A 23,903-nucleotide genomic window follows, 5' to 3' on the forward strand; every position below is an offset into this window, starting at 1 on the left:
ACAAAAGGTTTCTAGCCTGAGCATGGAGGAAGCACATGAGACATAAAAACTGCTGTGTACTCAAAAGTAGAACCTGACAAAGCGAAAACACTTTCTAAATATTAACTTTTAATCCAACTCAGCAATCCATGATAGGCCCATCAGTATAGCAAGTGGTAAAGTGAGGCAAAAGATAAAATTATGTGTCTATGCCAAGAAATAAAATTCGGGAATAAGTGGTCTCCTTCTGTGCCTCTTCACCCGTTACTGTAGCAGTATAAGCAGCCTGTAAGTGTCATAGGGAATGCAGATTGTTTACCAGTGCTTTGTAATAGCTAGGAATGTGGAAGATGTATTCAAACTAATAGTGGACAAGTTGGAACCAGTTCTAAGCTTGAGAGATGGTTTTTTGGTTATCACTCATCTTGCTCAGGATGAAAGATGATATTTTTAAAGGGCCATTCTGCTATGTCATAATATTCTCATTAACAGTGTTATAACATCAAGGTCAAGGGTTTGGATCCCTATACAAGCTAGTGCCAAAGGAAAAAAAAAAAATAGAAAACCAGTGTCCTGAAAATGAAAAGCTTCGGCTCTCTGAAGCTGAACTCTCTAGTTCTAGGGCAACATGAATTGGGCCAGATGTTCCAGAAGAAAATGAGCAGTAATAAAATATGAGTTGATGGATTTCCCTTTGTTTCCGGAAGTGAGGGAGAAGAGTTATGGGAGTATATGTCAAAGGCCTATTATTCCCTAGTAGGTGTGGAGTTTCCAGAAGAAACAAACAGATCTCCTCATCGCCTTTTATAAGCATAGAATTACAAAGTTAGAAGCAGCCATGCAGGAGGCTCAGCAAACAGTGGCCAGCCAGGACAAGTAAGTGACAAATCAAATCCCAGATAGCTTTTTTTTCTTTCAGGGAAACTATTCCTGTTTCCTTGTGGTTGGCAAAACCTGAAATTGCTCCATGTGTGCTAATGTTTGGGAAAATCAGAATTTTTGGTCACCTCAATCTCTGTTTTTCTCTTTCTTCCCTCCAGGGGCCCTCCTCACTTCATAGCTTTCCTCTTCTACTTCCCTCTATCAAAAACTGCTTCGTCAGGGCTGGCCGGTTAGCTCAGTTGGTTCGAGCATGGTATTATAACACTAAAGTCAAGGGTTTGGATCCCTAAACCGGCTATCTGCCAAAAACCAAACAAAAACCAAACTGCTTCTTCAGAGAAATCAGATATAGCTGGTTCACACTGATAAAAATGAGAGATAACATTTAAAATGTTACCTCTGGGAGGGCATATTTTGGAAATCGTAAGCTAAAAGATGGAATCTTTAATGGACATTTTTAGATATTAGCAGGCCATGGCTATGTGTGGATAGAGAATGGAATTCAATGCAAACTCCCCTGAAATCATAGCAAATGACTGCTTAGTTTTGTCCATCTCATTTTTTCTCACCACCAAAACACTGCCATTGTCTCCCTGAATCACCAGATCTCTGGTAGAGATACATTGTATCTCTCAGTAAGCATTAAGTAGATGTTGATAATAACAATAATAATAATCATTTCTTTTTATCCTACTGACCTGCTGGAGCTGATTGTCTTCATCTTTCGCCTAGAGAGCTGTCAATCTTAAGGAAGGAAAATGAAGAACTGAAGAGATTTCTAGCCATCCTAAAGGTAAATGAAATAGATTTTCATTAGTATTATTTTCTCTCCTACTTTTCCCATCATTCTTGCTCACTATAGAATAGTGTTTCCTAATCCTTTTCACATCATGGCACACATAGAAACTGATAATATTTGTACAACAAGCACACTGTAGTAAATGAACAAGGCCACAGAAGACCGTGGAGGTCTGAGAGGCTCAATATTTAGCATACTTGTAACCCATTCTTGAACAGTGAATCATGACATACCAGTTGGAAAGCTCTCTAATAGAAAAGACATCTGTTGCAACTTAAAATTTCTCTTCAAGAGACCCAAGACACCTCAGGACCCTTCATCTCCCTCACACTCTATTTCCTAGACATTTCTATCTTTCTAAGAAGGTTCTGTGTATTTATTTTCCTATTGATCCCACTCTTGTAACTATTCCAGCACATTGTAATCGTGTCATTTTCCTTTCTCTCCCAATGGAGTCTCCATATTTCCCCACATATATTAGTCTACACAATTCCAGATGTGCTCTTATGAAGAGGAACTAGAATTTTACTCCTTCACAGCTAATCATTTCGGAGGAAACACTGCTGCTATTTTTTCTCCTGCTAGAAATCTTAGCAACTACAGCTAGGGGGCATTGCAGTTTAGTTATCTAACTAGTCAGACAGGTCCATTGATTAGAGACCCTCGATCTGCAGCTTTCTTCATTCCCATTTTTTCATCTACAGGAATCTCCAAGTCGGTACCAAGGAAGCAGGTCAGTTTTATCAGCTCCCATACTAGCCCCTGCACCCTCCCCCCCACTAAAAATTTCTGTTCTTTCTTGACTCCTGGCTATGTGGGCTCATAGACGTTAAAAATGATTGATGAATTTATCTTTCACTTCTCTGAGAAAGAGTTACTCACTGAAAAGTGCTGAAGTGAGAAATGAAATCTTGATTATAATGCTCACCCTTGACTGTCATCTTATGAAATCCTACGCCAGTTGTGTAGCTGCTGGCCAGAGCAAAACACTATGCTTCTGAAAGGGAGACAATATAATCCAGACTATCTACAATATATCATCCACAACATTCAGCATACAGTAATAAAAAATTAGTACATATGCAAGGAAGCAGGAAAATGTGACCCATGATTAGGATAAGCAGTCAATACAAAAAGATCCTGAGATGACTCAAATTTTGGAGTAAGGGCACAGTTTTTTTCCTTTTTTTTTTTTTTGTCTTGCTTACTGACCAGTATCGGGATCGCAACCCTCAGTGTCGCGCCCGTACTGGGGACCGGCAACGGGATCGCAACCCTCGGTGTTGCGCCCACACTGCGCTCAGCCAGTGAGCAGGAACCAGTCTCCACATGGGATCCGAACCCTCAGCGGGAGCGCCTCCACACTCCCAAGCGGCACACTCTCCAGTGCGCCACCGGGCTGGCCCCTACTCATCCTTTAGAATTCAACTCACATTTCCTCTGGGAAGACTGCGCTAGACAGAGTTAGATGTTCTTTTAGTTCATTAAATAAATATTCATTAAGTACCTACTCTTTATCAGGTACTATGTTAGGTGCTGGGTGTACAACAGTCCTTTCTAGTTGGTGATGTTTATGCTCTGCCAACTGTTAAATATTTTTAATATTGGCCCTGCATTGGTGGATTAAAAAGGACATGGCCTCTGCACTCATAGAAGTTATAGTCTAGTGTTCTTTTGTACTTCTATACTTCTGATACACCCATTATAATGCTTAAATGTTGTTCTGATTATTATTTTTTGGTCTCTCCCACTAGCCTGTGAGCCCCTCAAAAATAGGAACTGTATTCTAGTTATCTTTGTAATCTCAGTCTCAGGACATAGAGACACTAAATAAATGCTTGTTGGATGGATGGAGGAGAGGATGGAGGGATGTAGGAATGGATGGACAGATGTAAGGTTGTGTATTCTAGTTATCTTTGTAATCTCAGTCTCAGGACATAGAGACACTAAATAAATGCTTGTCGGATGGATGGAGGAGAGGATGGAGGGATGTAGGAATGGATGGACAGATGTAAGGTTGAGAGTACTTTGTAAGGCACTGAGGGAAGGAGGAAAGGAGTACTTAAACTTCTATTATGGGCAATAGAGAAGAGGAGAAGGTTTTACTTAGGGAGTTGTAGAGCAAAGGAATCTCATATGGAAACTTTGCTTCCATATTTTGGGGTGATACCCTGTAATACATGAGAGTAAGCAATTTGTGGTCAGAGAGGAAGCTATTATTTCTATAAACAATGATCTGATTGATCCTGTAAAATGTAACATAACTTCTGCTTAGTGAGATTAGAGCTGCCTCTTTCTTTTTTCTTTTTTTTTCCCTTGCAGGTTGACCACACCTCGACCAGTGGGCATTACTTCTCCATCACAGTCAGGTAGAAGACATTTTTTGCCCAAATATCTGTGTGAGATGAATAAATATCCTTTCCCCATATAGGAGATCATCTCCTCTCAAAGACCATAATGTGATTGTTCTAATCTTATGTATGATATGAAAACATGCAACCATATAACCACTTGCAACGGACTGGCTAGGCAAGGTAGGGCACACTATTGCTGGCAAATTTTCATTCTGCACTTTATTCCCTTTCAGTAACTCCACGACCCAGTTCCCAGCATAGCAGCCAAGTAGTCAGGTAAGTAGAAAGCCTACACAGTCAACATTAAAAATGTTAGCAAAAGGTGGAAGAGGAAATAAATACCTAAATTGTGGCTCAGATTGGGACTGAAAAGACTTTCGGTCTATATAAAAGTTTAACACCAGGTTTTGTGTTTTCTTTTTCTCTTTTATCTTACCTTATACAGTCGGTCCTCCTCAGGGGAGTCTATCCCTTACAGAGTGGCTGGCTTTGGTAGCTCGGGACAAGTAAGTAATATTCACCTTCTTTCCAAATTGTTGGTTTCTAATGCTAAGTGAAAGCAGAGATTTAAGTCAAGAATCTTAAATTTATATTGGCTTTGGCATCAGTTATCTAATGCTATGCCAGACCCTATTTTCTTTTGGCAATGGAAATCTGATGTTAGAAGCTGACACAGAGAATAAATAGGGGTGGAAATAGTGGAAGAGTTCAAGGACTGAATTAACTGTTCATCGTATTCATTTTGGAAGTAGTAAAGTATGGATCCTTCTTAGACTAGTATGCCCATGCTGAGAGAACATTACAAGGGTACTTCAAAAAGTCCATGGAAAGATTTGTATTATGTTTTAATTCTGTCTACTGACTTTTTGAAGTACCCTCATACATGCTTGAATGTGTAAATAGAGAAATAGCAGGGAATAGGGAAGCCAGAGAAGCGGCATATATGTATTAATTGAGGTTTCTTATTTGTCCATAGGGAGGCAGAGGCCTGCAGGGAAGGAGCACTCCCAGAGACTATTATACTGGTGAGAAGGGAAGAAAAGGTGTTAGAAATCAACATATTCTGTGCAGAAACAAGCAAATTTCTGGTTTCCTATGCATAATATAGTGTCATTTCACTTTGTCTTCTTTCCAGACAGTGACTCCAGGTATCCAGACATATATTACAAGTTTTCAAATAATGATATTTTTGTTCTCAAACTGATAAGGGGAAAATAAAAATTTGAGCAATAGAAAGTCATTGAAAACCTCTGAGGAGATGGAGGATAACTTTTGAGTAAAATAATTGACTTGGATTTTGAAAATTGCCACAAGGGCTGGCCCAGTGGCGCACTGCGCTAGTGCGCAGCTTGGGAAGTGCGGCTGCGCTCCCGCCGAGGGTTCGGATCCCACATACAGACCGGTTCCCGCTCACTGGCTGAGCGAGGCGCGGGGGCAACACCGAGGGTTGTGATCCCGTTGCCGGTCCGGTACGGGGGCAACACTGAGGGTTGCAATCCGTTGCTGGACACGGAAAATGACAACAACAACAAAAAAAATTGCCACAAGATGGCAGTATAAGTTAGGTCTAAAAAGAAGGTTTATATATATTTTATATTTCTTTTTTTTAATGTATATTTTACTTTACTTTACTTTAATTTTTTTTGCAATAAAACTTTGGAGTAAAACATTAAATGAATGAATGAATGAATGAATGAATGGAACGAAGGTTGACAAGATGCCAATTGTTAGCCTGAAGTGTGTCTGGTTTTTTCATTGTGTATTAAACATAAAAATATTACAGTGAAGAAATACTTTGGTTCTGTCCACTTAATTTATTGTCTATATGCCCTTAAACAATTATTATCGTTCCTATTTTCAAGGGTATTAGCCAGTCCTTAGAGAGTACCTATCAGAGAGGATTTCCCTTTCTTTCCCAAGAAGACAAATATGAAATTCCCAAATCTCTTTCATTTTTTAAATTCACCAGTTTCCCTCCAATTCTTCCACATTCTCCCCTTTGAAAAATGTAGATGTTCTAGCCAGTTTATTCCTTTCTGGTTGGTAGTAATTTCTTTCCTTCATTCCTAATTTTAGTAATCTAAGTCATTCCTCTCTTTTTTCTTGGTCAAGAACCTACTTTTGGTTTTGTTGATTTTCTCTATTTTTCTATTCTCTATTTCATTTATTTCTCATTTAATCTTATTTCCTTCCTTCTGGCTGTTTTGGGTTTAGTTTTTTCTTTCTCTGGTTTCCTAAGGTGGAAGTTTACATGATTGATTTTGAGATTTTGTTTTTTAATATATATGTTTATTGTCAAATTTCACTCTGACACTCATTTTACTGAATCCTATAAAGTTTGGTGTGTTGTGTTTTTGTTTTCATTTATCTCAAAGTATATTTTAATGTCCCTTGTGATTTTTCTCTTTGACCCACTGGTTATTTAGCAGTGTGTTGTTTAATGTTCACATATTTGTTTTGGGGGTTTTTTTTTTTTGTTTTTTTTTTAAAAGATGACCGGTAAGGGGATCTTAACCCTTGACTTGGTGTTGTCATCACTACACTCTCCTAACTGGCCATCACTATACAGGGATCCGAACCTGTGGCCTTGGTGTTATCAGCACCACACTCTCCCAAGTGAGCCACGGGCTAGCCCTAATGTTCACATATTTGTGAATTTTCCAAATTTCCTCCTGTTATTGATTTTGTTATTGATTTCATTGTGGTTAGACACATATTTATTTAAATCAGTGATTTAAATTATTTTAAATCTATGGCCTAACATATGGTCTATCCTGGAAAATGTTCCATGGGCATTTGGGAAGAATGTATATCCTATTGTTAGGTGGAGTATTTGGAGTATTCTATAGAGTCTGTTAAGTTTAGTTGGTATATAGTGTTATTCAATTGGTATGCCTCTGTTTCCTCGGTGATCTTCTGTCCAGGTGTTCTGTCCATTATTGAAAGTGGGCTATTAAAGTCTCCAATTTTGTCTCACAGTATGTTTTGTCTGGTATTAGTATAGCCACTCCAGCTCTCTGTTGTTTATTGTTTGCATGGAATATCTTCTATCCTTCTTTCAACCTATCTGCATCTTTGAATCTAAAGTGAGTCTCTTGTAGATAGCGTAGAGTTGGGCCTGTTTTTTTTTAATCCATTTCTGCATTTCTGACTTTTAATCGGAGAGTTTAATCCATTTACATTTAATGTACTTGCTGATGAGGACTTCTGCCATTTTGCTATGTTTTACATCTTTTCTGTTCCTCAGTTCTTCCATTACTGCCTTCTTTTGTGTTAGATATTTTCTAGTGTACCATTTTAGTTCTCTTGTTGTTTCTTTTACTATTTTTTCTAGTTATTTTCTTAGTGATTACAATTAACATCTTAATTTATAACAATGTAGTTCAGACTAATACCAAACTTAACTTTAGTAGTATACAAAATTTTGCTCTTATGTAGTTCCAAGTATACAAATTACATCTTTATAAATTGTGTGCTCATCAACACAAACTTGTAATTATTGTTTTATGCAGTTGTCTTTTAAATCAGATAGGAGGAAAAAGGTTACAAACAAAAATATATTTATACTGACTTTTATCTTTACCTATGTAATTACCTTTACTTTTGCTCTTTATTATTTCTTCATGTAGATTTGAATTATTGTCTAGTGTCCTTTCATTTCAGCCTGGAAGACTTCTCTTGTAAGTAATATTACTACCTATTTAATACTACTAAATCCTTGCAGTTTTTCTTCTAAGGAACGTTTAAAAGTGACAAATTCTCTGTTTTTGTTTATCTGGGAATGTCTTGATTTCTCCTTCATTTTTGAAAGATAGTTTTGTTGAATATAGAATTTTTGGTTGATAGTCTGTCTTTTGGCACTTTAAATATGTTATCTCACTCTGCTCTGGCCTCCATGTTTTCTGGTGAGAAGTCAATGCTATTCTTACTGAGATCACTTGTATGTAATGAGTGGCTTCTCTTTTGCAGCTTTCAAGATTTTTTCTTTCCCCAAGGTCAGGGGTTCAATCCCTGTACCGGCCAGCCACCAAAAAAAAAAAAAAAAGATTCTTTTCTTTGTCTTTCAACAGTTTATTATGTGTCTAGGTGTAGTTCTCTTTGGGTGTATCACGTGGAGTTTGTTGAGCTTCTTGGTTATGTAGATTAATGTTTTCCATCTAATTTGGGAAGTTTTTAGCCATTATTTCTTCAAGTATTCTTTCTGCCCCTGTGCCTCTTTTCTCTCCTCTGGAACTTCAACTACACATATATTGGTATTCTTGAGAATGTCCCATCAAGATCTCTGAGGCTTTGTTCATTTTTCTTAATTCTTTTTTTCTTTCTCATCCTCAAAATAATCTCAATTTACTTACATTCAAATTTCCTTATTCTTTCTTCTGAGTGCTCATATCTGCTAATGAGCCCCTCTAGTGAAGTTTTCATTTGAGTTATTACGCTTTTCAACCCTAGAATTTATATTTGGTCCTTTTTGATATAATTTTTCTTTTTTAGACTTCTTTATGTGTTGAGATACCATCCTTCCCTTTAGTGCTTTAGACATGGTTTCCTTTACTTCTTTGAATGTATTTTAAATAGCTGATTTAAAGTCTTTGTTTAGAAAGAAAGTCCAATGCCTGGGCTTTCTTAGGAACAGTTTCTATTAAGACTTTTTTCTTCATACAGGCCATAATTTCTTATTTCTTTGCATATAGTATAATTTTTTGTTGAAAACTAGACATTTAAATGATATAACACAGCAACTGTAGGAATCAGATTCTTCTTCCTCCCCAGAGTTGTTGTTGTTGTTGCTGTTTGTTGTAATTGTTGTTTAGTGACTTTTTTGAACTAATTCTGTAATGTCTGTATTCTTTGTCATGTGTGGCCCCTGAAGTTTTGTTGGGCTACGCCCGGGCCGCCAGCCATTTTGGGAAAGTACCTCAGCCATTTCCTCGCCACCGGGGACCAACAACACAGGGCAGGAAGGGACCCCGGACCAGCCGGCGGTAACCTCTTGTGGGGCAGGCCCGATCCCCTCTGTGCTTTGGCCCCGGGGACAAAGAAAGAACACCGAGCCAGGAGAGCGGTCAAAGCCGGTACTCTGTTTATTACAGCAAGCAGGGGTTTTTATAAGGTACCAGGGGCGGGGGAGCTCTTATCCAATAGGTTCCTCGCCACCGGGGACCAACAACACAGGGCAGGAAGGGACCCCGGACCAGCCGGCGGTAACCTCTTGTGGGGCAGGCCCGATCCCCTCTGTGCTTTGGCCCCGGGGACAAAGAAAGAACACCGAGCCAGGAGAGCGGTCAAAGCCGGTACTCTGTTTATTACAGCAAGCAGGGGTTTTTATAAGGTACCAGGGGCGGGGGAGCTCTTATCCAATAGGTTCTTTGTCCCCGGGGCCAAAGCACAGAGGGGATCGGGCCTGCCCCACAAGAGGTTACCGCCGGCTGGTCCGGGGTCCCTTCCTGCCCTGTGTTGTTGGTCCCCGGTGGCGAGGAACCAACGAAGTTTCTACTTTATTAGCCTAGTGGTCAGCTAATGACTGGACAAAGGTTTCCTTAAATGCCTGGAACCAAAGAGTCTCTCAGTCTTTGCTGAGGGACTCTGTGTGTGTGTGTTGCAGCACACTTTCAACACTCACCTAAGGTGGAAGGTTAGATGATTGATTTGAGATTTTTGACAGCCAATTGACAACTGTGTCTTAGCCTTCACTTCCTGCTAGTATGGCTTCAAGGTCAGCCCAGTATGAGAGCTTAGGTAGGACCTTCTCAGGTCTTTCCTGAGTACAGTCTTGAGCATGCTTATGACCTTCTAGATTCCCAGGAATGGGTTAGAACTTTTCAAAGCCTCCACATACATCTCATTCCCCAGCTTTTCCTTTTATGTTTTTTTGTTAGCCCATTATTCTACCCAAGTGATATTCATCTCCTCAGGCAGCTAAAACAAGTGCCTCTGAATGTTTTCAACAAACACTCCTGTGGAAAGGTTTTTCCACACTTGATGAACTCTGAGCTCCAAGTCCTGGTGAACTTGAGTTCCGAGTCAAGTCAAATAAAGACAGCCTTGCAAGATAGGTCTTCCAGGGAACCACTAGATAGGTCAAATAATGACAGTTCTCTGTGAATGAGGCTTTGGAAGGGCTCCAGCCCTCTCACATCCCTTCCAGTGACTGCCAGACTATTGATTTTCACCATTATTGTGACCTGTTGGTTTTTAAGGCTATCATGGAGCTGGAGGAGAAATGGGAATAGGGCAAGTTAAAATGCCACAAATCTTGTTGTTTTGTTTTTACAAACACTCAACTATTTTTCTTAAATAAACCTTCTCCAAATTGCTGCTAGCACTTTGTTAATTCTGAGTTGTAAAAAAGTTGATTCTGACCATTTTTGCCATTTTTCTCATTGTTTTTATGAAAGAGAGAATTTTTGGAGGTCTTTGCTCCACCATTTTTGCTGGTGTCCCTCCTAGCCAGTTTAATTATCTTTGTCCTTAGCTATTCTTTCTGGTAATCTCCATTTTAGAGGGGAAGCCAAGACAATTACATTAGAGCATATCAAGACAATGGTGGATCCTGGCTCACAGACTAATGAAAGGGAGAGGAAAACACCTTTATGAGACATTGCTATGAGAGATTTGTGAGCTTTTTCACTTGCCATTAGTTCCCAAGTCTAACATACACTAAAAGTCTTTGATCCCCATTTGCTTTACTCTGGCCCCCAGTATACCTGAATCTCTTCTCCAGTTTATGGATTATCTCACAGGCTCATTTTTATGCTTTCCAGAAACCCCTTCACCAGCTTCAACTCACAGCCTATCTTATAGGTGAGTAACACTCTTTCCTTTCTCTTGGGATCTGTTCACACTGATACTCTGCCAGCAGCCCTGGGGTTACTTCTCCACTGGCCTGTACCACTGAAGTTTGTATCTGCCTTGTAAACAAAAGAGAAGGTTGAATAGCACTGTGTTTAATATACATCCAAATTATTTAATTTTATTCTCACTTGCAAGCAGGGGATTTTTTTCCTCTCTGGCCTAAATGTATAGACCCTTCCTTTACGTATGCTTTTTATCTTTTCCTTTCCTCTGCTTATGCTTTTATTTCCCTCCTTAGACCTTCATCTGCCTCATCTGGACAGGGGATTTTTTCTTTCAGACCATCCCTAAATGGGGATTCAGGCCACACAAGAGTCCTCACCCCCAACAATTCTGGTAAGTTAAATAACTTTCCCAAAGGAGTGTAGCTTCAACCATTGCATTGATACATATACTAAAATGAAGATTTTTAAAGTGACAAGAAGTTGGTATTTGCTCCCCAAAGAGAACTGTCTCTAGTTTGCCTCCTCAGTATTAAGTCATCCCATTTCCTTCACAGTGAAAGGAAACTCTGGATTTTACCTGAATAACACTCATCCTGTTGCACCAGTTGGTCCTACCATTTAGCCAGAAGTTCAACCTGTAGGATTAAACTAGCTTTTTTTTTTTTTTTTTTTGAGATCCCTGTGTAGAACATGCTGGGAGCTCAGTTCTGAAGATTATAAAAACAATATCCTTCCTGCTCCCCATGTTTTTTTAGTAAAGGTACCTTTGCTACCCATCCTCTTGATAAGGGGTTGCCATCTTCCATAGCTCACTCAGTCTTTATACTTCCTCTATATCTTTCCACTCATAGTTAGACTCAAATCTCAGCCCTATCAGCACTCCATCCTCACGGGAAAAGAATGAACTTTATAACCCTCCTCTTAAACTGCTTAGCTAATAGTCTTTTCCCTTCTTAGTAGTGTTCCTTTTGTTAAAAACTACCTAGTTATACTGCCCCACAAGTAACACTGCTGAGAAACTGCTCAAGCAAGTCATCTTTCACCATCCTATTCTATCTTTCAGGTCAGTGGGAGAGCAGAACCAGTCTAGAGAGTCTTCCTGGTTTCCAGCTACCAGTCCTCCAGGTGAGGCCTGGCTAGTCTAACTCGTCTGTGCATAAAACCCACATGGTTAGGCCTACATGCTAAATGTGCCATTCTGGTCTCATGTTAGGGTGGTAGAATGTAACCAGTGGAGAATGACATGGGTTTCAACTGTGGTAATCATATGTTCACAATTTTCCAGGATGGTCTCAATTTCAAAGATTCTATCCTACTGTCAGATTAGCTTCCTGGTTTGGGGTTTTAAAATTAAGGTACATGGTAGTCAAAGGCTTTAAACTGAGAGGTCTTGGCCAGGGTGAAGTAAGTGTGGACACATTGATATTCCCAGTAGTCCCACAAAAAAAGTATTTTCAATGGAATTTATCTTTTGGGTGGAAGCACTGCTTGAACTAGGAAAAACCATGTTTACTTCTTCAGAGATAGCTAGAATAATGTTCTGTAAATTTATGGAACTGATACTGATCCAAGGAACAAGAGGAAAGGGCATGGTAATGAGGATAGGTTCGTAAGGAGCTCTATTAAATGAAAAGTCCGGTTTTGCCTTTTAAGTTAACACTTTTATGGCTTGGGTTTTGAGGATATTTAGGCCTTTTTTCTACTCTAAGCTCCTGGCAACCCCAAGGACATACTAAAGTGGGTATATATGTTGCTCCCATATTTCAAAATGCCCTTTATTTTTATCAGCAAGAAAATAGCATCTAAGCCTTAAGAGACAACACTAGGGAAATAATATCCCCTCTTAAGATCCTCACAAATGGAAAGATTAACTCACATGTGAAAAAAGACTTAAGAGACTTATAAACGATCTGCAAATATATGGCCCCTAATTGGATCTTGATTGAAAAAAGCTTTAAAAAAAAAAAAAGAGAGACAGTTGAGGAAAATTGAATATCTATTGAACATTGATATTAAGGAATTGTTAATACTGTTTTTTTTTTAGGTATAATATTGTGGTTATGTTTTTAAAAATATACTTTATCATTTATAGATACATACTAAAATATTTATGGGTGGGAAGTTAAATGATGTCTAGGTTTTGTCTTAGTATTAATTAGTAGAGAGGGACAGTGGGAGAGTAGAAATAAAAGATTGGCCATGAGTTATTTGTTGAAGTTGAGTGATGGATACATAAGTTCATTATAATATTCTTTGTATTTTTTGAAAATTTCTATTAAAAATGTTTTCAGAAATAGTTATTGAAGAAATTGCCACCTACCCAGAGGCATAAGAATTCTGCCTCCCTGATAACTCTCTCTGGGCATGGTTGTCATGTGTTCTAGACCTTCCAAAATAGTTTGATTTTCAAATATCCAACCTTATTATCACTATAAATCACTGAAATGTTCCAGAGTAGCAGCAAAGCCTTTGTCACACTAGATGTATCAAATTTTAGTTTAGAAAAATTACTTATGCAATGGAGAAAACTATGGGGAAGCAATAGTGGTGGTTTCTGTCCTGATAAACATATAATGGCTCGAGAGGGCTTTACTTGCCCTTTTGGAATAAACACCCATATCTACCTCCTGTTCTCTGCTGCAGACGCTCTACCAACAGAGGCAGACGGGATTAGCCAGGGGGAGAGACACCTGGACCACTCCCAGATAGACCCATCTTCAAGGTCTGATTTATACATATTGCTGAAGGATGGACTGTAGCATCCAGTACCCACTAGGGCCACTTCTGCTTTTTTTCCTGGTTTCACTGTCCTTTATTCTGTCTGTCTTTACCCTATACACCCTTTATTACCTCCCAGGAAAGTGGTGAGGTCTTATATAAGGCTAGTGCTTCTGGAAGATATTTATCTCTCTCCTAGAAGTCATATGTAGTTCCCCTCATTTCCTACAACTTAAAACAAAAGTTGTATAAATAATTCTTGGCATCATAATTGGAGGTAGGGAAGAGGGAGATAATATACTCGTCGGCTATGTTTCATTTGTGGATTTCATTTTTTAGCTTTGGATATATTGTCCCACTGCCAGTGTCAACAAGCACTTGTTCCTTGTCCTAATTTATTACACTTTTTCAACTTGCCTATTGTTTACTTTATGCCTAGTTACTATTAAATATGTTGATTTTCCTTTCTGTCAAAATAACCGTTGGAGAACATAGATTTTGAGCTTAGTAAAGTACATAGATTAATAAAGAGAACTGCCCTTTTATTGCTATTGGAACTCTACTGCTATAACAAGATATAGAATGTTGGAATGGGCAAAGAACACTACCACTGAGATCACTCAAACGTTTATTCTACTTTGGCTACTAAGTGGTAGAAATAAGGAATTAAATGGGTGGGCCACTCGCAGGCAGGCCTTTAAGCAAAAATAGTGGAAGAATATAAACGTAGCAGACATCTGCCAGAATTAAATTAGGTCCTGAGAATGATCTTATATCTGAACTAGAATCCCACTACCCTTTCTAGTACTATGAGTTTATTTTATGTGTTTATTTTTAAAGGCATTTCTAGACACCTTTTCTTTTGGGCAGGAGCCTGTGCTGTAGCAAGTGGAGTTACCACAGATATTGTTTTATCTGTCACTGATGAAGCCTAAGAAATTTTAATCATTATCATTATGGCTGGGAAACAATCTGCCTGGTGATAGATGCTGACCTACTGCCTTATAAAGTTTTTGTTCTTCTTAAATTTACTTCAATAAGTCCTGCCCCTTCAACAAATAATAAAAAGTATACTTAATCAGAATGTTAATGGATTTGGCTCTATTAATCCCTAAACCATAGAAGTGGCAAAGTGGAGAAGAGAGAAATGATTTTATTTTTGGCCTTTTTATTATTATTCTAGCAATTTGGGACTTCCACTCTTTTAGATGGTTAACCCATTGATATCTATTTGCTGTATATTTGATCCCAACTGATGAAAACCATTCTAAAACATCAATATTTAATTCAATTAAAGACCAAGACAGATCGTATAGAGAGGGAAAAGTCTCTTTTCTGAACACAAATTGAACCAACACCAAAAAGATAGAAAATCAGTCTCTGTCAGGCTGGACAGGAGGTAGTATCAGGTTTGTAAAACCAAACCTGGCACCTGCCTCCACTGTGCTTTGATCAGAAGAAACCATTTCCTCTCCTCCATCTCTCTGTAACATAATCCTATTTTAATGTCTCCCCTAAATCCCACCTCCAATAAATATCCAGTCTAAATTGTTCTCCACCCAATTATTAAACTTTTTCTCTAGCTCTGTGGGGAAAATTTACCCTGAGACAGATAGTGAACAGAGTGGGGATTTTGGAAAGAGATAAAATGGTACACAGCAAAGTGGTCCCAGTATCAGAAATGAAAACATTCTGCTACCTGTCATTCAATAATGATGCAGGTGAAACACATAAAATCAACCTGGTACGAGGAAGTATTTGTGACAAAACTGGGACATACAGAGTCTTAGCTGCATTATACTCAGACTCATGCTCAGAGAGAAAAGAAGGGGTGCAAGGCTGCCTTATATTCCAGGGAAAACGGTGGGATTGGGGATGCACTGGAATCATCAGTTGAATCAGAATTCTTTACTACTCCTTCCCAGTCTTCCTATAGATGTGGTGCCAACATCTGGCACCTCTATAGTACACTAAGGGAAAAGAACAGTAGACATGAGGAGAGCAAGAGCTGTTTCTCAGCCCTTAGTTTGCCCAGATCCTTAGCACTCTCTACATTGAAGTGAGGGACCTGGATTTCTGTCAGTCTGATCCCAACCTTCATGTCCTATGGTCATCTTCCCTGGTCCACCCTCACTACATCCCCTCGTCACCCACCCTGAAGAATACAAAGCTTTTTAGTTCTTTGTCACAAGGTAATTTTAAAAATGGGTTTTTTTGTTTAAAGTTACTAAGTTGGTTTATCTTTTAGAAACAGACCTCCCCTACCATAGCCCCCCACTCAGTCCTGTATGATCACATCATCATCATCATCATCATCTTCCTCCTCCTCCTCTTCTTCCTCATCTTCTGGCAGTTCTTCCTCCTCCTCTTCCTCTTCTTCATCTAGACAAACTACTACTTCAGCTGGCTCAGGTAATCGAGAGTCAAACCAGTGCAGTACCTGCTGGGTGCTAAGCCTTGAAGCCTTACTCAGTTGAGGGATATCAGTTTCCCGTAGCTGTTGGTGGGTTGCCCAGTACCTCTCCAAGGGTTGTATATCTGGTGGGGGTGGGGGGTTTGGCAGAGATTGTATCTCAGCCCATTCATTCAAGGAGCGGGTTGATGGTGGTGGTGGTGTGGGAATTGCTGGGTCCTGGAAACTAGGGGCACCAGGTACTGCATTGTCCCGAAACCATTTTAGTTGCCCGTGCTTCAAGGCATAGCGTGTGTCACCAAACCACTGAATGATCTCAGGCCGAGGTAAACCAGTGATCTGTTCTAATTTATGGTAATCCTCACGCCGTGCCCATTGGCACTGTAAAAAAAAGGATTTGAGGATAGCCAGCTGCTCTTTGGTTTTGCGCTTGGTCTTTCGCTGGCGTTGCGTATCTGAGGAAAGGTACTCCATGGGGCCAACCCTGCCTGATGCTGAGTTATGCCGTAGCCCATGGGGCCTGGCTGGCTCCACATGTGTGGGTAGTGCCTGTTCACTGGGTGACAGTGACTGTGGGTTATGGCCCAGTGGCTGGGGGTGTTTAGAGGTGGCAGTAGCTCCATTAGCCAGTACCTGGGAAGAGGAAGAAGAGGTAGAGGAAGACGAAGGAGTCATACTAGATGCTGACTCCTCCTTACAACTACTGGCTAGTAATGAGACTGGTGGGGGCTTATCCCGAGCACGTGGCTGGTGGACAGCTGCAGAATGGTTCCAGGAAGCTGTGCCTATGTCATGTGACTGGTTGAGACCACTTCCTGCCTGCTCCTTAGGGAGGCTACTGCTTTGAAGATCTTGCCAAAAATCTGATTGGTGGGAGAATGCTCCACTGCGAGGTGTCATCAGGGGCTCTTTTGCTTTCTGGTGACTTGGTGGCAGTGGTGGTAACTGAGAGGACTCCTCAGGTTCTACCTTCAATCCTTTCATCTGAGTGGGCTCGTTAGGAGACAGAGGACCTATTCCAAGACCAACTTGTTCTGGAGGTGGCATTGGAGAAGGAGGCACCTCCTCTGGGGGCCGCCCTGCATGATGAGTAAAAGAGAGAAGGGATTTGAAATGGAGTTGGTCCCGATGGTAGACCACTCGGGCTCGAGTCTCTTCTATTTCTTCAGATGACCAGCTAATGCCACAGCGGAGGCGCTGGGCCATGAACCAAGTCTTTACTTTCTCCATCTGCAGCCCATAACGGAGGCAGAGAAGGGCAATGTCTGCTAGGCTGGGATAGGGAAAGTAGCTGAAGGTTTGTAGCAGGTGCTCATTGCCATCTAGCTCACTGGTCTGGGCTGCTTGGGTCCACACAAGCTGTAGCTCCTCAGAGATTGGAGGGAGGCAGATGAGCCCCGCTGGTGAGCTATTAAGACTGCTGGCCTCTTTATTAGGAGGCATGGTGCTTTCTGATTTGTGCCCTTCAGAAACAGCTGTAATAAGAAAAGAAACAGTTCAATCACTGGAGCTCCTTTTGTGGAACATTGCTCAATTTCTATCAAACTGTTGGACAATAAAACAACTTTCTATTTGTATCTTGTATTGCTTTCAAAGTGCTTCAACAGTTTCTCATTTAATTTTCATAACTTTATGAAGTCATCAGAGCCTATAATTTCTGAAAAGAATAAAGTCCACAGAAATTAAATTGCATCAAATTATATGACTAGTGAACGTTGTCACTAGGACAAAAATCTGTCTTTGGAGATAAAGAAGGAAGGCTTGGGCTGCTCATTAGCTCAGTTGGTTAAAGCACCACCAAAGTCAAGGGTTTGGATCCCCTTATCGACCAGCTGTCCCCCCTCTCCAAAAAAAAAAAAAAAAACAGTAGGAAAACTCTTCCTTATATAGCCTTTGTCTTTCCAATTCAAGCTTGCTTTTGGAAGCTATCCCCCAACTCTCTCTCTCTAAGCTTATTAAAGAGTCACAAAATGAAGACTCAACCACAAAAACAAGAGGAGCAGTTATCTCAGAACTGTTACTGTTTAGCTCCTAACAATTTATATTTCGTCTAGAATATGGAGATAGGTTGGAAATACAACTGATGAATGTGGAAGGTAGGACACCACTGTCCTCTGCCCAGCCTTCTTTTTTTCTTTCCCTTCTTGGTGGCAGAGTGTTGGGGGGAGGTAAATGACAGTATCTTCAAGCCCTAAGCCCAAACCTGATATCTTTATTTTTTCCATCTCTCGGTAGGTTGAGAGATATAGGTCAGTGATCTGGGATAAATGAGGCTCTCTCCCCCTGGGTTTGGATCATGTGAAAGTGGAGAGAGGAACCATTTCCTCCTCCAAGTCAGCCTTAGAACAAAGGTTATCCCCTCCCCCAGCCTTTGTCTCTCTTCCAACAGCTCAGCCTCTCTCCAGGGAGCCCAGAGAGCTCCCTCAGACATTAATAGCCCCCTCCACACAGTGGAAGGCCTCCTGCTCTTATCTTTTCAGTCCAGCTTTCTCCTCAAGACCAGGTGAACTGGCTCATTATAAATGGTAACCAGCTCCGGCAAGCTACCCAGCAGCACCACTGGTCCTGGGGTTAGAAGTGTGGGGGGCCTGTAGAGATAGCCCCTGACTGTGCTTCATTCCTCAAATACCTGCTCAATTCATTTCCCAGAATATTCTGTTGACAATTTTAACTCAGCTCCCTGTGTGGACATTAGAGACCCTTTAACACATCTGTCACCCTTGACTCTTATGGGAATCGCATCTGTGTTAATAAATATTCTGATCTGTTAAGGATAGGACAGGATTCCTATGAAAATGCTATATGATAAATTAAGGAAATAAATCTCAGGGCCAGCCCGTGGCTCACTCGGGAGAGTGCGGTGCTGATAACACCAAGGCCACGGGTTTGGATCCTACATAGGGATGGCCGGTTGGCTCACTGGCTGAGCATGGTGCCAACAACACCAAGCCAAAGGTTGAGATCCCCTTACCGGTCATCTTTTTAAAAGAAAAAAAAAAAAAGAAATCTCAAGTCCATTAAGTCAGAGCAATGTAATATCAGGGATTTTACATGATTTTAAAAATTCAGAAGCATTTTAATGCACGTCACCATTTCCTTTTAACAAGCAAATCTAACAAACTGAAGGCCATGCAGATGATCTTAAGAGCAATACAGCTTGAAGAGGCAGTATGGCATGGTGGGTAGAAATATGGATTAGTAAGGCCAACCTGGGAGTTCAAATCCCAGTTCTGCCACTTACCAGCTACGTGATCTTGGGCAAAAGTTACTGAACTTCTATAAGCCTCAGTTTCCTCATGTATAAAAAATGGAGACAGTGCTGAGTGTATGTACAGTTCATATTTTTACAAAGCACCTACTGTTATGTATGCATAGTTATGTTAGGCGTTATGCACAGGCAGGACATAAAGCAGCTATCAGAGATGGAAGTCTGTGGGTGAGGCAGATTTGAGATTAATTGCAGCTCTGCCACATTCTAGAATGTTGCTTGCTCTTGGGCAAGTTATTTAACCTCTCTAAGTGTTAGTTTCCCATCAAAAAAAAAGCACCTACCTGGCAAGAAAAAATGCACTTGACATTATGCCTGGAATAAAGTAAAGGCTCAATAAAAAGCAGTTTTGAAATCATTACTTCAGCTTCACTGGGTGATTCTGACTGATATAAGGTAATGCTCCTCCTAGACAATGTGGGAACTGGTGCAAAGACTGAATCACTTAAAATCACTGTTTTCAACCTGTTTTTGCAGAGCCCTAACTCTAGCTAGCAGTAGAGGAAACCAGGGTATCTATGATTTTATACTTTTTTATATTTTGGGGTTTGGATACAATTTCAGAACGGATTTTGCTGCTTTAACAAAGTACGAAAACCACTGCTTTAGGAGAATTGCATCCATAATTTGGATCCTTTTTGGTTGCCATGTGAATTGCCAATGTGGTAGCTCTACTTTCCCCTCCCATGTTCATCCCAGACACAGCTGAGTAGCCTGTGAAGCAGTGTTTGCATGGCCAGGTGCTAAACCACCATTTAGAAATTGTGGCCCACCAGGAACACCACCAAATCCAAGCTGGAGAATACTTTATTGATGGAAACACTTGACATCCACTTAACCTCATTTGTATCCTGTTCTGTAAAGACACAATAGCACTTTAGATATGAGGAAAATGTAGCATAAGGAATAAAGTAGTCCAGTGTAAGGATGAAGACTGCCAGATGGGAATGTGAGGCAGGCAAACATATGCCCACAAGGAAGGATTCTGCTTTCATTCATGTGGTTTGATATCCTTCAGATTCTCATAGCATCAGCACCACACTCTCCCAAGTGAGCCATGGGCCAGCCCTCAGATTCTCATAGCATCAGCTTGATAGTTCACTATAACATGCAGTAATGCAAATAACATATTTAGTGTACTATATACATCCTGTTTTCACTTACATAAATCACAGGTTATGGAAGTCTTCCTGAAACAAAACGGTGGCTTAAATCAAGACACAGCTATATAGCTGGTACATCCTGGAAGAATCTGGCTTTGAACTAAGAAGAAACTACAAACAGAGAGTGGCTCATGAGAATTATAACAATTAGGCCAGACCCTATAGAAATCAAAACCATAATGAAGACACTACAATGTCTTATGTTCTTATGTCAACATTTTGGAGTAAGTAGAAAAAGAAGGGAATCAAAGCTGGAGAAATAAGTACTCCTAGGGTGGAGGTGGTGGTGGTGGTATAAAGAATCTATTCTGAATAATCACTAAATGTGTATCCTTATTAAATATGCCAGATACGCCCTACTTCTACTCCCCCCCCCCCCTTACCTACTGTTAAAGTCACTAATAGCAAATATAGTCAGGGCTGGACAGTTAGCTCAGGCGGTTGGTTAAGTGTGGTGTTATAACACCAATGTCAATGGTTTGAATCCACAGATCGGCCAGCCACCAAAAAGAAAAAAAAAATAAGAAAATATAGTTGAGTATAACACCCTCCTATCCCCTTGGGCTTTCTGGATCTCTGGGCAGATGGCAGAGAAGAATGAACTACCTTAAACTTCAGTGTTCACCTAGTCCTAAGAAAAAGATTAGATCTTTGGGCTTGAAGCTGGGCTTATAATTAAAGTAGGAGACAGTTAAAGTGGGAGACTAGATTTGATCCTGTTGAATTTCCTAAATCTTTATTCAGAGATCTGAAGTACTGCCTGAAATGTGTTTTGGTGATACAGTTTTAAGGTCCTTAAGGACTTCTAGTGATATTCCACTTACATGCTTCTTAACTTTTTGGATCATAAACCTCTTTGAGAATCAGATAAAAATTACGGACCCTCAGAAAGTTATGACTACTACTTCTACCAAAATAAATATTCACACTTACACAGTGAACTCAGGGGGTTCAATGACTGCCAAGAAGCCAGGTTAAGAACCTCTGCCTTACGTTCTCCCAACTTAATAAAGGCAGTGGTGGTAGTCACTTAAGGATGAACACCTTGATGTGAATGAACAGAAAAAGTGGATGGAAGACTCAAAAGAATTTGAATAAGCCTAGAAGAGAAAGGGTATTCATATTAGGTGGAGAGTGTGGAAGGGGGAAGAGGTGCTCAACTGGGCCAGGAGCCTGGCTTAACTGACCTACTGGATTATATGACCAATACCCACAGTGCACTGGATACTAGAGGTTAGACTGCTCTCTAGTGTGCCAAGATCATCTGCTTTATTCAGTTGTTATGTGGGGGGGGGGGGCAGTTTTGTGTGATTCCAAAGCTGTTTATGTCCATAAATATGTTTATGTTTTTCTGCATCTGTATAATGTAATTAAACGTCACATAAACTTATGAAAAATTACTACATTAAAAATTGTGCCTATAAAAATTAACTCATGCTTTGGGAGACATAATACAAAGAAGAATATACATTTTAAAAATTGAGTTGGGAGTTGGCAAAGCAACTGTAAAAGATTGGGGGTGGAACTAAAAATCTCAAAAAAAAAACCTGTACTCAGATTGCTTCTAAGTGTCTAAATTCTCACTTTAAAGAAATCAAAACTAGAAATCATCGATGATGAAAGTGTTTGAGTGGCTTTCATCCAGAATGCACACTAGAATTACCTGGGAAACTTAAAAACCAGGCCACCTTCCTCGCCATTTTGATTTAATTAGTCTGGACTGGGGCCCAGGCATCCCTAGTTTTAAAAAGTTCTCAGGCCGGCCTGTGGCTCACTCGGTAGAGTGCGGTGCTAATAACACCAAGGCCACGGGTTCGGATCCTATATAGGGATGGCCGGTTTGCTCACTGGCTGAGTGTGGTGCAGACAACACCAAGCCAAGGGTTAAGATCCTCTTACCGGTCATCTTTTAAAAAAATAAAAAATAAAAAGTTCTCAAGGTGCAGCCACTTTTGAGACTCCCTCGTGTAGTTAATTCCAGAAAGACAATTGGGAACTCCACAATCAACAGATTTACACACAAAAAGTCTCAGCACTACACCAAAAGACTGGTGAAATTAATGTACTTTTAATTATCATGTTTAAGATATATACGCATTATTTTTAAAATTCTCAACTTTGGCATTTTCAATTAGTGCCGTCTACCTGTCCTAATCATAATTTAAAAGGGCTCCTAATACAGGGTGAGAAGGAAGTTCACATGATAAAAAAAGATCTGATCTCGGCCCACATTACCGGACAGGTCTCAGCTTGAGTCTTCTTTCAGTTTAGAAGTCTTAGATTAGGACGCAACACCAGGAACCTCTGAGGACTCAGGTTCTCAGTTTCCTGGTTGGTTTTCTGAGTATGGCTGGGTATGGGAGTCAGAAGGGTCGGTTTCTTTTAAAACTTTCGTTCCCAAAGGCCACCGCTTCAGAAGTAAGGCCAGGTTCTGTACGTGTGTTGAGGTCGTCGGGAGGTAGTCATGGGGATGGGGGAAGGCCTGGGTAGGAAATGTTTCTCCTATCCCCCAGTTTCACAGGCAGTCTAGAAGACTCCGAACTGGGTCAGAGAACAAAAAGTTGCTGCACTTAGGGGGATGAACCCCAGGAGGCAGGCGAATCTCAATCCTCCCCTCGCCAAGGGTGTCCCAACCCAGCCTTCCTCTCCTCCCTACACAGCCACTCACCCTCCCCCATTTACAACAGGGAACCGAAAAGTCCGGAGGAGAAAGGAGAGGGAACCGGGACACTTCGAACCTAGAATTCTCCTCCCCCCAGCGCGGGGATGGGGCTCCAGAGGTCGGAGATCGTCCACAGGCTGGGAAGGGAAGTCCAGGGGGCTGGGGATCACTCACCGCAGTCCGGCCCGGGCGGCGGCTCCCAGCCTCGCACCATGGGCCGGGGGGCAAGGGGGAGAGAGGGCAGGGGGCCTCCGGGTGGGAGTGGGGTTGCTGCCGGTGCGGCCTGTTCCGAGCCCACCCGCGCGGGGGGCCGGGACCAGCACTGCTCCCCCCGCCCCAGAGAGCGCGCCGGGCTAGCGCAGCCCTGCCCCAGCGAGTTGGAGGCGGGGCGGTGCCCAGGGGCCGTGCCAAGGTGGCCCGAGTCCTGATTGGTGGACGCAGGCAGGCGGGCACCGGCGGAACGCACGGGGCCAGCCATTGGCTGCGTGAGTCTGGCTGAAGTCGGCTATTGGCTGCGTGGGCCTCAGACGGGGTCAGCTATTGGCTGCGTGGGACCGAGAAGATGTCCCCCGAGGCCAGGGTGCCGTGAATGGTACCTTCCCCCTCTCGAACTATCGGCGCCCGGCCTCTGGAGCACACGGGGTCCCGAAATTCCCCAGGAAGAGACAGAGCACTTTGCTGAAGCGTCTGGACCGCCAGTAACTCTCCATCTCTTTCCTCCTGAGGGAAACCCACCAGGAAGACCTTATCAGCCTCCCCTCCCCAGCCTTACACACGAGCCGCGCCTTCCCCCGCCGACAGCCCAACCGCCGCCCGCAGCGTCAGCTGTAACGAAGCGCCTAAGGCAACCGGGAACTTGCTATCGAGA

The 23,903-nt window shown here is 41.4% G+C and overlaps 2 protein-coding genes across 3 annotated transcripts in view; one reads left to right on the forward strand and one right to left on the reverse strand.

Annotated features, from left to right (window-relative positions):
- The window catches only part of RNF212B (ring finger protein 212B), a 29,721-nt gene extending 15,177 nt beyond the window's left edge, over nt 1–14,544 (forward strand). The window contains exons 4-15 of the mRNA XM_008566575.1: nt 740–855; nt 1,594–1,654; nt 2,365–2,393; nt 3,983–4,029; nt 4,248–4,290; nt 4,460–4,520; nt 4,991–5,039; nt 10,776–10,815; nt 11,105–11,202; nt 11,875–11,936; nt 13,455–13,533; nt 14,400–14,544. Of these exons, the coding sequence (XP_008564797.1) occupies nt 740–855; nt 1,594–1,654; nt 2,365–2,393; nt 3,983–4,029; nt 4,248–4,290; nt 4,460–4,520; nt 4,991–5,039; nt 10,776–10,815; nt 11,105–11,202; nt 11,875–11,936; nt 13,455–13,520 (672 nt within the window). The 3' untranslated portion in view covers nt 13,521–13,533; nt 14,400–14,544. The remainder of the gene's footprint in view (nt 1–739; nt 856–1,593; nt 1,655–2,364; nt 2,394–3,982; nt 4,030–4,247; nt 4,291–4,459; nt 4,521–4,990; nt 5,040–10,775; nt 10,816–11,104; nt 11,203–11,874; nt 11,937–13,454; nt 13,534–14,399) is intronic.
- Nucleotides 14,545–14,666: 122 nt separating this feature from the next.
- On the reverse strand, nt 14,667–23,353 carry HOMEZ (homeobox and leucine zipper encoding). Of its 2 annotated transcripts, none has more exons than XM_008566573.1 (2): nt 23,210–23,353; nt 14,667–17,417 (listed from the first exon to the last, which is right to left on the reverse strand). In XM_008566573.1, the coding sequence occupies exons 1-2, from the start codon at nt 23,247–23,249 to the stop codon at nt 15,808–15,810; spliced, it is 1,650 nt and encodes a 549-aa protein (XP_008564795.1). In that variant the 5' UTR covers nt 23,250–23,353; the 3' UTR covers nt 14,667–15,807. The 2 variants fall into 2 exon arrangements, with proteins under 2 accessions (XP_008564795.1, XP_008564796.1); XM_008566574.1 differs by lacking the exon at nt 23,210–23,353 and adding an exon at nt 22,609–22,821.
- Nucleotides 23,354–23,903: the final 550 nt, after the last annotated feature.

This window comes from Galeopterus variegatus, unplaced genomic scaffold, assembly GCF_000696425.1.
Source record: "Galeopterus variegatus unplaced genomic scaffold, G_variegatus-3.0.2 Scaffold253, whole genome shotgun sequence".
NCBI lineage: Eukaryota > Metazoa > Chordata > Mammalia > Dermoptera > Cynocephalidae > Galeopterus > Galeopterus variegatus.